This window comes from Danio rerio, chromosome 17, assembly GCF_049306965.1.
Source record: "Danio rerio strain Tuebingen ecotype United States chromosome 17, GRCz12tu, whole genome shotgun sequence".
Taxonomy (NCBI): domain Eukaryota; kingdom Metazoa; phylum Chordata; class Actinopteri; order Cypriniformes; family Danionidae; genus Danio; species Danio rerio.
This window is the reverse complement of record NC_133192.1, coordinates 6,922,242-6,937,100: the sequence shown is the minus strand read 5'-3', so window position 1 is coordinate 6,937,100 and position 14,859 is coordinate 6,922,242. Positions and strand designations below refer to the sequence as shown.

The 14,859-nt window shown below is 36.8% G+C and overlaps 1 protein-coding gene across 3 annotated transcripts in view; it reads right to left on the bottom strand.

Annotated features, from left to right (window-relative positions):
* The window catches only part of rp1l1a (rp1 like 1a), a 53,960-nt gene that overhangs the window by 17,572 nt on the left and 21,529 nt on the right, over positions 1 to 14,859 (bottom strand). For 2 of the 3 annotated variants that reach the window (XM_005169809.5, XM_009292786.5), the window contains exon 2: positions 3,830 to 4,496. In XM_005169809.5, coding sequence (XP_005169866.1) covers positions 3,830 to 4,474 — 645 coding nt within the window. In that variant the 5' untranslated portion in view covers positions 4,475 to 4,496. Of the gene's footprint in view, positions 1 to 3,829; positions 4,497 to 11,554; positions 11,833 to 14,859 lie in introns of those variants that run through there. The other variant, XM_005169808.6, reaches the window with a different exon arrangement.

Here is a 14,859-nt window from a genome sequence, read left to right as displayed (position 1 = left end):
CACCAGATCATGTATGTCAAAAACTGTAGTTTACTGCTGAACTCATTTTGTCATGGTAAAATAACACAGAAATCGAATAATAACACTTCAGTCTCCTGCCGAAGCTCAGACGCGCTGCTTTGAGAAACTGTCAATCACAGCTGTCAATCACGATGACACGCCCAGCATTAAATTACTGCTAAAAACAAACTGTTTACAAAAATGAAGATCTGCACCTATTTCAGCACAATAACCAGTGCCTTAATCGACCAGAACCATCTTTCGGGACATTTTATTGTAAGTGTAATAATTTTTTTTATTTGGGCTCAAGTCTCCTTCATTAGGGCGGGCTTTATGACTTGTACTGCAGCCAGCCCCCAGGGGGCGATCTAACGGCCGAGACCTTCACTCAAACGCAGGCTTGCGGCACACTTGTGACAGAACAAACACTAGTACGAGAGCGCGCGCGTCTGAGGGACGCAGAGCGTACACCCTGCGTACACTCACGACGGCGCGCGCACACAGAGACAGAAACAGGACCAGACATGGGTAGTGTCAGAGCTGTGCCACCAAAACAAGAATTTACAAGACCAGAGTGGCAGAACCCTACGGAACCCCGGAAGGGACGTAGTGGGGGAGAAAAAAATGGGTGGTTGAAAAAAAAATAATGGGTGAAAGAAAAAAAATGGGTGGGAGGAAAATATATATTTCTAAGTTTTTTGCGTTCTCTCGCAAAGTTTTGCGTTCCCTCGCAAAGATGTTTTGCGTTATCTCGCAAAGATGTTTTGCGTTCCCTCGCAAAGATGTTTTGCGTTCCCTCGCAAAGATGTTTTGCGTTATCTTGCAAAGATGTTTTGCGTTATCTTGCAAAGATGTTTTGCGTTATCTCGCAAAGATGTTTTGCGTTATCTTGCAAAGATGTTTTGCGTTATCTCGCAAAGATGTTTTGCGTTATCTTGCAAAGATGTTTTGCGTTATCTCGCAAAGATGTTTTGCGTTCTCTCGCAAAACTATTTCTCCACAAACACTTCCTGTTCACTGCACTCACGTAAACCCTCCCATTTTTGCCGAAATTCTCCCGTATTTTACCATTCTATCCCACTTTCTTTACATTACTGTGCATGCTACCTATGAACCAGTGAATGCATGTATAAGCGCTGACTGACAGACGCGCTTCGTGCAATAAACTGATCCCAGATCAGCGTCTGTACACGCCATTTACAGAGGAGCGGGTGTATGTTTAAACAGACAAATACACTGAATAATATGAAACATCTCCATCCTGCATGTTTTATTTTAAACAGCTTATTTTCTCTTAAATGAGCACAAACAGTTTCTAAAGTAATGGACTGCTTTCATTATAGATCTGTGCATTCTTACAGAGACACCTCTGTTATCAAACTAAACAAAACATGAGATTCATTTGCTGCGCACTTGTTTGATAACAGAAGTGTCCCTTTAAATGGCGCGTACAGACGCTGATCTGGGATCAGTTTATTGTATGGAGCGCGTCTGTCAGTCAGCGCTTAAACATGCATTCACTGGTTCAGAGGTTGCAAAGTGAAAGGCGACAATCAGCGCACAGTAAAGAAAGTGGGATAGAATGGTAAAATATGGGAGAATTTCAGCAAAAACGGGAGGGTTAACGTGAGTGAAGTGAACAGGAAGTGTTTGTGGAGAAACATCTTTGCGAGGGAACGCAAAACATCTTTGCGAGGGAACGCAAAACATCTTTGCGAGATAACGCAAAACATCTTTGCGAGGGAACGCAAAACTTTGCGAGAGAACGCAAAAAACTTAGAAATATATATTTTCCTCCCACCCATTTTTTTTCTTTCACCCATTATTTTTTTTTCAACCACCCATTTTTTTCTCCCCCACTACGTCCCTTCCGGGGTTCCGTAGAACCCTGACACTATGAGCACAGACTTATATTTTTCAGTCCAAGTGCTTCCGGTCATCTGTTGAGCATTACAAACTTTTTGATTTCTTATTGAAATCAGGGATCTTCACTGCCTGATTGATATACAGTATAGAGTGGGTCTCAGATCGGACAGGATGCACTCCATTAAATTACTTTTCCCCCATTGTAAGAGGCTAAATTCATATGCAAATGCATTTGTTTACATAACAAAGCATGTCTTTCATCAAAGAAAGTCCATACTGACTCCAAAGGCAGATACTGATAAGATCAGGGCCTGGTGTGTGGACTTTGGGTGTTTTATGATGTGTTCACATGTTGATTGGTCAGTTTGAATGTCTCAGCATTTGGGGTGTAGTCACATGGTCAAGAAAGATACAAAATAGGTGTAAAACTCTGCTCCGTCTCTTTTCCTGGCCCTCTCTTCGCTCTGCTCTGCACCTCTCCTCCTCTGGAGTCTATCTTCTCTGCCTCTTTGAGGCCTCTTTGTCTCCCCCGGATTGCCTCTCCTTCTACCTCTGGTAACTTTAATTTTGTCATTTCATGTTTTATCATTTTAAACAGTTATTTGTAATTAATTCAGTTGTAACTATAGCGAGTTATTGTCATTAAATTATCTCATTTTCAAGTATTTGTGAATTACTTTTGATTTAACATCAACATTTATTTGTTCCTGTTACATGCCTGGGGGTGGTGCTCTGTTGTTCCCTCCTCCCCTTTCTGTTTCTATTTGCTGTCTCCTGTACTTCTAAAATCTAGGTGTTCCAATTGGGTGAGTTCTCCCGAGTGGACCAATCAGAAGAGGATGGGTGTTATTTAAACGCTCCAGTGATGACTCAGCTGAGATGAGAGGGGGATCCATGTTGCTGCTGTGTTTGTTTGTGTAACTTTTGGTGCCTATCTTGTGCTCTGGTTCGCTTTAAAGAGAGTTTGTGATTTAAAAGTACCTAGAGGGAAGTGAAAGGGAAGTATGTCACGTGACTTACATTTTACACACACGTAGCAGATTTTTTTTGTTATTCCATTAGGTTAGAAGCGGGTGCTACCATATGTATGTTTGTTCCCGTCAGTGCAGTTGAGTAAGGGGCGTGTGACGCTGAAGATGTTTTTTATTATTATTTACATATTTCTCTTTAGTTATTTAGAGGTGGGGGAGGGATTCGTTAGCGGGTGTTTAATTTGTTATTTTCTTTGATTTGGCACAGCTTATTCTCCTTCCCTCCATCAGGTATGTTTGTTTACTTTTTGCATTTATTATACATATTTGTAAATGTACTTTGGGTGATTTAAATATTAATTTCTTTATCTTTATTGTAAAAGCTAACCACTTTTTTGCCACGTTGTTGTCTGTGTTGATTCATAGCAGTTAACATCTCAGGGGAATTCTTAAAATATTGGGTAGTCATAATTATGTTAAGCCCTTTTTCATCCTCCGAGCCACACGGGGCGTAACAGTTCCATACTGCAATACAATCACATAAAAGCAACGCTCTCCCACATTAATAGCTATTAATCTTGCCCTTGTTTCCATTTTTGGTGTAAGATTGCAAAAGAATGGTTTGACTAGAAATGTACAGTTTTTTTTACCATCATGCTGATTACTTTTTAGTCATTCGGCAAAACCACAGTTCGAACCGCTGTGGTTTAAACCCGTTCTTACACCGTCATGTCTTTTTTACTCCAGTATTCTCAATGATGTTTTTGTGCTAGCCTGCAGCTACTGATGGCACTTACGTTTACAAGGTCTCAAATCTCGTTTTAAACTTGAACAACTAAATGAATAATGAAGTCTATTTAACTGATTGTATTTTAATTACATTACAACATCGATGCTGTAAAAGAAACCTTATCAAATTCACCAGAAGTCTATTGTTGGCTTAAAAACACTAGCTGTTTGTTAAAGATTGGCTGAAGAAATAAAGTCCTGACCTTGCGCCCCTCCAGGGTGTACAGTCTCTTGACGTGACACTGCATGAGCTCTGAAATCTCCTCCGTAAAGACTCGAAGACTGCGAGCGGTTCGTCGACTCAGAATAATAGATCGGCGAACAGCGGGGTCACTGTTTTTCACGAGAATAATCCTTTTGGGGTGCCGATGATGGTGGTGTTGGTGTCCTGATAGGGGTTCATCAGGTCGGGACGGCTTTCGGCGGGTGTTATTTGGATGGCTATGGTGGTGCCAGACCGCCTGCCTTTTTCCTACTTCTTCCATGTTGATTGGTTTTACATATCGGCGGTCGGAGCAGAGATAACACCCTCCATCCTCGAACTGCTCTAAATGTTTAATGCTGTGGGTTCCTCTGGGCGTTGTGATGGTACGTACACCGAAAGGCAGGGGAACCTTTTGAGAAAGGTCATCCAGTAAGGCATCAAAGCATTTGAAGGTGCGTTTATGGACGGCCATCTTGACGCCTTTGAACTGGGAGTCGCCGCTCTTGTAGAAAGTAATTCTCTTGACTGGACTCGATGCAGTCACGATGGAGCCGAAAGATGATGTTGGAGGATGAGGAAACTGATAGGGTTCATTGTGGAAATGGGGATCAGCGTCGAAAAAGCCTTGAGCCGTCCTCTGCATCTCTCATCCACATCAGATCACACTGCAAAAAAAAAAAAAAGAGTTTGGGACATGAATAGTTATAATAGTTGCAACCGGTATTGACTATTGACACACACTCAACAAAAAAATAAAAAATACGTTGGCTGTTTTTTTAACCTGCACTGTAAAAAAAATTCTGGTTGCCTTAAATCTTTTAGCTGATACAAATTAACCTTTTGAGTCCATTGAACTTATATTATGTTAAACTGACTTAAAACAGCGTGTGTAACCTATAAAATTAAGTTACAACATGATAAACTTAGTTTAATACAATACAATGACCAGAAAACATATGCTGTCAGGACTTTCCGTCATTTAATTTTTTACAGTGTACTTATTCAAATGAGTTGAAACAACAGAATTCTGCGGCAACTCAATTGTTTTATGTTCGATCCACTGAAATTGTCAAAACAAATAAGTTAACTAACTTCCTTCATGATTTCTCAACACAAATGAACTGTGTGTGTTACACCTGGCTCAGGGATGTAACATAATGAGGGAGACGACAAGGTGAAGTATAATCAAGAAGATTTATTTATTTAAAATATTCAGAGATGATTCCTTGGATTTACTAATTTTTTTACGTTCAGTGGTTGTAAACAATTTATTTGTGTTGAATTTAAACAAACAAATTAAGTTGAACATTATTAAACTTCATTTGTTTAAATTCAACACAAATAAATTGCAACAGTTTTGCATGCAACACTTTTTTCAGTGTATTTTGTATTGCTGAACTTTGCCTTTAGAGACTTTTATCATTTCTAAATCTCTGATTTAGTGATTTATTTATTTTTTTCAAGGATCTCACTTCGTCCTATTCATTAGCATTTAAGTATGGATAGCATAGGATTTAGCTTTGGGAGAATTAAGTAAGAAATATTGATCTTATATTGTGGAATATTTTGATTATAATCTGTGGTTTTTCATTATTTGAATCTGTATTTAATCACATTTCTCTCTTAATTCATATTTTGTGACTGTAATTGAAAAAATACTGAAAGTCTTTGTTAATTTTAAAGTGAGATTTTAAAGCCAGATGCTAATGGTCTAATTCAATTCAATGATTCATGCTTCAGACCTGTAGATTGGCTGAATGGATTTTAAAAATGGTTAAATTTGAGGATTTTTAATATGAGCCTATTTGTAAAATTAGCCTATTCAAGCAGTTACAGAGATATACAATTGAAGTCAGAATAATTAGCCCCCCTGAATTATTAGACCGCTTGTTTATTTTTTCCCCCAATTTCTGTTTAACGGAGAGATTTTTTCAACACATTTCTAAACATAATAGTTTTAATAACTCATCTCTAATAACTGATTTATTTTATCTTTGTCATGATGACAGCAAATATTATTTGACTAGATATTTTTCAAGACACTTCTATACAGCTTAAAGTGACATTTAAAAGCTTAACTAGGTTAATTAGGTTAACTAGGCAGGTTAGGGTAATTAGACACGTTATTACCCTAATATATATAATACAATACAAGTATTATATTATAATACAAGTAAATAATTTTGCCCTTAAAATGGTGTTTAAAAAAGTTAAAAACTGCTTTTATTCTAGCCAAAATAAAACAAATAAGACTTTCTCCAGAAGAAAAAATATTATCAGACATACTGTGAAAATGTCCTTGCTCTGTTAAACATCATTTGGGAAATGTTTTTTAAAATAATAATCAAAGGGGGGCTAATAATTCTGACTTCAACTGTATAAACCAATATTAATTGTATTTAATTATTTATACAATGAAGACTCCACACTGTAAAACCCAAAAAGTTAAGATAACTCAAACCATTTGACAAAACCGATTGCAACAAACCATTTAAGCTCAAAAAGTAATCCTAATGAGTGCTGTGAACTTAATCCATTTGAGTAAATGAAGCAATTTGAGCACAGTAAAGCCTGATAAACGAAGAGAACTCAAACCAGCTGAGTACAACAGTATAACAGAAAGGAGTTACAGTAGTTTTTGCCTTGATTTGCTCACAGATGTCTTCTGCATTGTCCTCTGTTTACATTTAAAAAATCTGATTCATTTACAGCATTTAATTGAAACATGCTTTTTTGTAGCTCAGCAATAAAACAAACAAGGTTACGTCGAATTAGAAAAGACGATCTCTTTTGAAGGCATTCGCCTCTCCATCATTCTCACTCTTTTTCATATGGGAGGTGGGCCAAATCAAAGGTTACACCGGGCCAGCTTTGGCCCACGGGCCCTACATTGGACATCTTTTCTCCACACTATTAGTGTTGGTTTATATATTATTATTGAGTTTTTGTGCCTCAATGCTGTTAGATTCCAAAGAAAACCCTTGTTAATTTGTATCAGTTCCATTGTGTTGTATTTTATGCAGATACTCCTCTACAAAGTAACACCAATCAATATAAAATCACTAATTAATTTAATCTAGAGATATAAATCATCTTGCGAAATGATATTCAGATCGCAATATATATATATATATATATACATTAATATATATATATAGTCTGTTTAGTAAAAAGACCTTGGTGACATGGTGACTGCACTGTCGCCTCACAGCAACAAGGTCGCTGGTTCAAGTCCCGGCTGGGTCAGTTGGCATTTCTATGTGGAATTTGCATGTATTTCCCATGTTGGTGTTTCCCCCACAGTCCAAAGACATGCACTACAGGTGAACTGAAAATTCTAAATTGGCCAAAGTGTATAAGTGTGTGTGGGAATGAAAGTGTATGTATGTTTCCCAGTACTGGGTTGCATCCGTTAAGTAAAACATATGCTGGATAGGTTGGCGGTTCATTCCACTGTGGTGACCCCTGATGAATAACAGAGGGCCAAAAGAGAATGAATGAATGAAAAAATGAGATTAAAAATGGGAAAAAGTGGTGTTCCTTTAAACTCTCCTGAAATGTTCACACAGTCACAGGCCTTAAAAACTTTCACTCCATTATGGAAGTGTGGCTCTTGGCAGGCCCAGATTGGCTAATCAGGAGGACGCTGAGAATTCCCGGTGGGCTGGTCTGTTTATTGGCCACTAGGGCCGATGTCCCTTGCTGCTTGCAGCAATCGCACTTTATTTGTCTATTTATTTATTTGACCATAGCCTCACTCTTTTATTCATTATTTTGCCGCAGCCCCACTCTTTTTATTTTCTCGCAGCCCCATGAGCAAAATGCAGCCTGCAGCTCATTCTACCCCAAACAGCGGCACCTTGGTGAAAATAAGAATTTGAATAACATATATTAATGCAGTTGTTCTCAAACTTTGGTACGTGTACAACTAGTGGTACGTGGGCTTCCCTCTTATATGCGGAGGAATGAAATATGTCATGTACATGCTACATATATTTCAAAATTTATCAAAAATGTGTATATAATATGCCATATATGACATAGTCTATATTTCTGAGGTAATCTGCCACGGTTTTTTAACTGTGCAGAGTTGTAGCTGCTTTATTGGGCCTACTACGCTACTGTATTTCAATACTGCTCATTTTGGTGGTACTTGGAGAGACAATTTTTTTCTAAGGTGGTAGTTGATGAAAAAAGTTTGAGAACCACTGTATTAATGAATATTACACCTGCTCAATAAAAATTAGATGATTCACTACATTAATAAATCTGTTATTTCAGGTGCACCATATAACAGCGCCATTGTGGTCAGCAGTTCGAACCTCACCTGAATAATTTTTCGTTTTTGTGTGTGTTAAGACATACAACACTGTTTGGGTTACTTATGTAGGTGTAAATATTTTATTTTTAGTTTTTGTGCGATCACCGTTACAAAGGACTGGATATCCATAAAGAATTTAGCACAGAATATATATTCAGATATAGGAAAGGACATTTTGATGTTTTTAAAGAATAGTGTTGGAGATTTAGCCACCTTTTAATGTTCTCACATTTATGAAAAACATTTGAAGTTGGATGTTTCCTTGAGGAAGACGTGATCATGTCATTAGAAACTGAATTGGAAATTACGCTATTTTAATATATGTGTCGTGAACTGAGGTGAGCCGGTCTAAGGCTGGAAACTCCAGGGCTGAAAAGGAGTCCCACTCCGGCCCTGGCTCCTGGTCAACACGGAGTCTTCATTGTATAAATAATTAATTACAATTAATATTGGTTTATACAGTTAAAGTCAAAATTATTACCCCCCCCCTTTGATTATTTTTTTTTTTTATATTTCCCAAATGATGTTTAACAGAGCAAGGAAATTTTCACAGTATGTCTGATAATATTTTTTCTTCTGGAGAAAGTCTTATTTGTTATATTTTGGCTAGAACAAAAGCACTTTTTAATTTTTTAAACACCATTTTAAGGGCAAAATTATTAGCCTCTTTAAGCTATTTTTTTCAATAACGTTATTCAATAACGTGTCTAATTACCCTAACCTGCCTAGTTCACCTAATTAACCTAGTTAAGCTTTTAAATGTCACTTTAAGCTGTATAGAAGTGTCTTGAAAAATATCTAGTCAAATAATATTTGCTGTCATCATGACAAAGATAAAATAAATCAGTTATTAGAGATGAGTTATTAAAACTATTATGTTTAGAAATGTATTGAAAAAATCTGCTCTCCATTAAACAGAAATTGGGGGAAAAATAAACAGGGGGGCTAATAATTCTGACCTAAATTATATATCTCTATAATTACTTGAATAGGCTAATTTTACAAATCGGCTCATATTAAAAATCCTCAAATTTAACCATTTTTAAAAATCCATTCAGCCAATCTACAGGTCTGAAGCATAAATCATTGAATTGGATTAGACCATTAGCATCTGGCTTTAAAATCTCACTTTAAAATTAACAAAGACTTTCAGTATTTTTCCAATTACAGTCACAAAATATGAATTAAGAGAGAAATGTGATTAAAAACAGATTTAATTAATGAAAAACCACAGATTATAATCAAAATATTCCACAATATAAGCTCAATCTTTCTTACTTAATTCTCCCAAAGCTAAATCCTATGCTATCCATACTTAAATGCTGATGAATAGGACAAAGTGAGATACTTGAAAAAAATAAATAAATCACTAAATCAGAGATGGTAGAACAGATGAAAATTTGAAATGATAAAAGTCTCTAAAGGCAAAGTTCAGCAATACAAATACACTGAAAAAAGTGTTGCATGCAAAACTGTTGCAAACAATTTATTTGTGTTGAATTAAAACAAATGAGGTTTAATAATGTTCAACTTGTTTAAATTCAACACAAATAAATTGTTTGCAACCACTTAACGTAAAAAACATTTAGTAAATCCAAGGAATCATCTCTGAATACTTTTTTTCAGTGTACAGTGTAATCACATTGGTACAGTATGGTTGGTAGGGCTGCACAATACATCGTTTCAGCATCGATATCTCAATGTGTGTGTCGGAGATAGTCACATCGCAGGATATGCAATGTTAAGTTGGTATTATAGTCGATCAACCATTGAGAATACATGATTTGTGGATTCATGGCATTGTATAACCAAAACAGATTGAAAGCGTATCATTTGCATGCGTTTTAAAGGCATTTCAAAAGAGTGTAAAGCGTTTGGGCACAATTTTTCTTTGCTCTATTGTAATTATTCTTGCAATTTACAGTTTTTTTTTATTTATGATTTACATTTACACCTCATAAAACCAACCCAACCAATTTTTTTTATTTTTACAAACGAAGCAATTCAAGCCATCAGGGGAAATTGTATTCATATCGCAATACAGTATGTATAGCAGCAAAACAAAATATTGCAATGTCAGATTTTTCCAATATCATGCTGCCCTAACGGTTAATTTTGTACTAACATGATACTCTAAAGCAGGGGTTTTCAAAGTGTGAGGCGCGCCTCCCCTGGGGGGTGCCAGAGCATGTCGGGGGAGGCGCGGCAAAAAATATTATATAATAAAAATATAATTATTAAGTTTCATTATTATATGTATTTTTAAATATTTTTTAACGTTTTAATTGAACAAAGCTAAAAAAAAAAAATAATAAGTCAAAAATAAGAAAACCTTTTTTAACAAGAAGGCCATAGCTGTGAATTCACTTCTGTTTGGCAAGCCCGCCAATACAGGTATATGCCTGCTAATACAATGGATCGGTTTCTGAGACCCCCCGATTCAAAGCCTTCAAGTTTAGGGCTTAAACCCAAAAGACGACTATATGATGATCAGTATTTGAGTTTAGGATTTACGTGGACAGGACCAGCTGATGAACCACGACCTTTATGTGTGGTTTGTCAAGATATTTTGGCTAATGACAGCATGAGACCCGCTAAACTTTGGCGACACCTTGAAACCAAGCATGATGAGGTAGCAGGAAAACCTCCAGAATTTTTTGTGCGCGCGTGTGTGCGTGGGTATTTGGGAGGAGGGGGGCGCCAATGGATAAGTTGTGTCAAAAGGGAGGCCCACTGTCTTAGACTTTGAAAAACCCTGCTCTAAAGTGTATATATATTCATAAATAAAGCTGCATTACTGTGATGAAAAGTGTAATTGAGGAATTTTTAGCTTTTCAGTGAAACTTCTAATGCACTTTTAAATGACGTTATGTAGTTTAAAACTTGGCTCCAATCCAAAGGTTAATCTCAGGCACTTTGGAGAAACAATTACAGACTAGTTTAAATTGCATTTAGGTCTTAGTCCCTAATAGGCACTTTAATCCAACATTAAAAAGACATTCAAGAGCATCATTTCCGAGCAAAGTTAGTTTAAAATCATTTCATCAGCATTAAACTGAGACCAAACCCGTCTTTCTCCTTCAGTAGTCTTATTGTTAAAACATTTCAATAAATTAAAGTATCTGATTTACATAAAATCAAACAAATCATTTCATCACAGTCCAGATTATTAAAAAATGACATATTTTACAATCCCTTATTAGGTTTTAATTCTACTTGTGAGCTATGTGTGAGCATAAAAGTCATCCCTTTCATAGCCATCATATATTTTTCACTGTATTTCATTACTAATAAAAAAAAAAAAATCAAACCTTGCCACATAACACAGCATGATTTCAGGAGTGCATCTGAGCATAAAAAGAGCATCTACATAAGAAATGAAACACAAAACAACATACTTACATTCACAGAATGCATGACCATATCTGATGCTATACAAACAAGCGGCGTGAAGGGCGAAAATAAACCGAAAATCTGAGCATGCAGAGCAGCGTTCCCGGCATCATCCGAGCGCTCGACTGCTATGGGAACACAAGTTTACATGGGTCAGATCACTAATCAGAGTCTTGGGCTGCTAAGGATAGAACGCAAAGCTTCTTTAATCATCTAGAGATTTCACTGAAGTCTACAGGAGCGTCAGACACATGACAGTGACAACGGGATTGCATAAACAGAGAAGCGCAAGTCTGTCTGCTTTCTGACCCCCGATGGCAGGCTTAGTTTGTGTTTATTCTGCAAACATGACATTTAGACAATGATGCACCAAACGCTGAGATTGAAAATACGTTTTCAGCTCTCTAGCGCTTATATCTGCCCACCAGTGTTGGAAAGAGTACTCAAAAATCATACTAATTAAAAGTAACATTACTTGCCCAAAAATGTAGAACGAGTAGTGAAGTGTGAGTCAAAAGTAGTGAATATTGAGTATTACAATGTCACAGGTTGAAGCGTTGCATGGTATTTGTGTGTGAAAACGTAACATTCTGTAGGGAATTCATTAAGACCATTTGGTGATTTCAGTCCTCATCCATCTTCATCAACATCATCCTCATCTAAACAGTCTCTCGGCCATTGCATGCACATTTGTTGATTTTGCTATCGCACATTATAGTTCATTAGGCGAACAATTAATCCGTGCAAGTTAGTCTACTTAAAAACGTTTTATAGTAATCTTCAATTACAGTCTGAGCATCTGCTTCTGCAGTTAGGGTGGGCGGTCCTTCTCTGATGATGTCAGTTTGAAAGGTTCAGTCACTATATTCTAAGCCAGGGGTTCCCAAACTTTTCAGGCCGCGACCCCCAAAATGACAATGCCAGTAACTCGTGACCCCCAATATCCTCTGAGGTGGTTATAAATACAGAAACCTTGCATGCAATGGCACACACACACACCAATGAACCCAAGTCTACTCTTCTTTTAATTTTTTTTTTTATGTATGAGAGCTGTAAATGGGCCACAAAGTTTAACCAGGTGTTATGAAATCTGCTGCATCTGACGCTATTGCTGTGTCTTTAATACAATGCAATTACCCCAGGGGTTGCAATCCAATAGAAGTAGTAACTATAAGCTACTATAGTAACTATATATGGTATAAACGACTATTTTTTTTCTCTTCAGAAGGTTATGGATAAAATATGGTAATTCTTATGGTTTAATAAAACTAAATAGATTTTTGGAAACCACCAGGCGACCCCCCTTCATTGTCCCGCGACCCCTCGGGGGGTCCCGACCCCCACTTTGAGAACCATTGTTCTAAGCCACACCCCTCTTACCGTTAGTTTGCTATGAGGGAATGATGCTCAAAAGGAAAGCCACGCCCCCTACTCAATATTCAGTTTACATGGAGGTACAGCAACATGTTGCTCATCCATCATTATGATTTCTGCAGGAGTCGCATATACTGTTGAAATCAGAATTTACATACACTCTAAAAAAAGGAACAAACATTTTTTTAAATGTTTCATGGTGAATCATACTAAACATTTACTATTTTAGGTCCGTTTGGATTACCTTAATCATTTACATTTGCTAAATTGAATTTTTTATTAATTTCTATACTAGTGGTCACCAAACTTGTTCCGGGAGGGCCGGTGTCCTGCAGATTTTAGCTCCAACCCTAATCAAATACACCTGAACAAGCTAATCAAGGCCTTACTAGGTATACTTGAAACATCCAGGCAGGTGTGTTGAGGCAAGTTGGAGCTAAACCCTGCAGGGACACCGGCCCTCCAGGACCGAGATTGGTGACCCCTGTTCTAGACAGTCAAAAGTTTACATACATTTCCTTGTTATTTATTTAGCTTTGCTTTTAAACTGTATAACTTTGGTTAAATGCTTTGGGTATCCTTCCACAAGCTTCTCACAATAGCTTAAAGGAATTTTGTCCCATTCTTCCTGACAGAATTGGTGTAACTGAGTCAGATTTGTAGGCTGTCTTGCTCGCACAAGCTTTTTCAACTCTGCCCACAAATTTTCTATAGGATTAAGATCAGGGCTTTGTGATGGCCACTCCAAAACATTCACTCTGTTGTCCTCAAAGCACATTTGAACTAATTTGGCAGTATGCTTAGGGTCATGGTCTGTTTGGAAGACCCAATTGTGGCCAAGTTTTAATTTCCTGGCTGATGTCTTGAGATACTGCTTCAGTATTTCTACATAATGTTCTTTCTTCATGAAGTCATCTATGCTGTGAAGTGGACCAGTCCCTCCTGCAGCAAAACAGCCCCACAACATGATTCTGCCACTCCCATACTTCACAGTTGGGATGGTGTTCCTAGGCTTGTAAGCTTTCCCCTTTGTCCTCCAAGTGTAACACTGGTCATTATGGTCAAACAGTTCAATCTTAGTTCCATCAGACCACAGGACATGTCTCCAATATTATTCTTTTCCCCAGTGTAATTTAGCAAATTGTGTTTTTTTTATTCTGGCTTGATTTGATTTTCCCATGTTGTCACACAAGGAAGCAGTGTGTTTGAGATTTCCCTTGAATGCTATTCTACAGTTGTGCTTCTAATTAACTCAAATGTTTTCAATTAGCCAATCAGAGACTTCCAAAACCTTGACACCATCATCTGAGCTTTTTCAGAGGCAGAATAATCTTATTGTTTGTAAACTTGACTTTCAAGAAAAATTATAACAATTTCTCAAAAAATCTCTCTCATTATTCTACTATTAAGCATAACAGAAACAAATTTGATAATCCTAACTTACCTAAAAGAGAAAAGGTTTAGTCGCCTTAACATCTGACCTTTTTTTTAAATGGTCATGAAAGATGGTCTATGAAAGAAAATGTTCGGTTTTTCGGTTCGGTAATTTGCTGAATTAAGATCGTGTGTAGGGTCGAATCGAAATCGCCATTTTTTTTTCCCGATTAATTGTGCAGCCCTTAGGATGAAATATAACCACCATTTAATGACTATGTAAAATCGTCAATCATAATATTTTCAAGTAAATATTTTATATTACAGTACTATATTTATAAATATTAAATGCAAATATTATAATAATAAATATTTTTTTGTTGTTTTCTTCCTTATATTTGGGGGTAAAATTTAATAAAAATACAAAATAACATTAAAGTATTTTAAAATTATAATAAATATATTTTTTACTATATTTCATTCAATTATTTTTCTTCAGCTTAGTCCCTTTATTCTTCAGGGGTCGCCACAGCGAAATGAACCGCCGACTTATGCAGCATATGTTT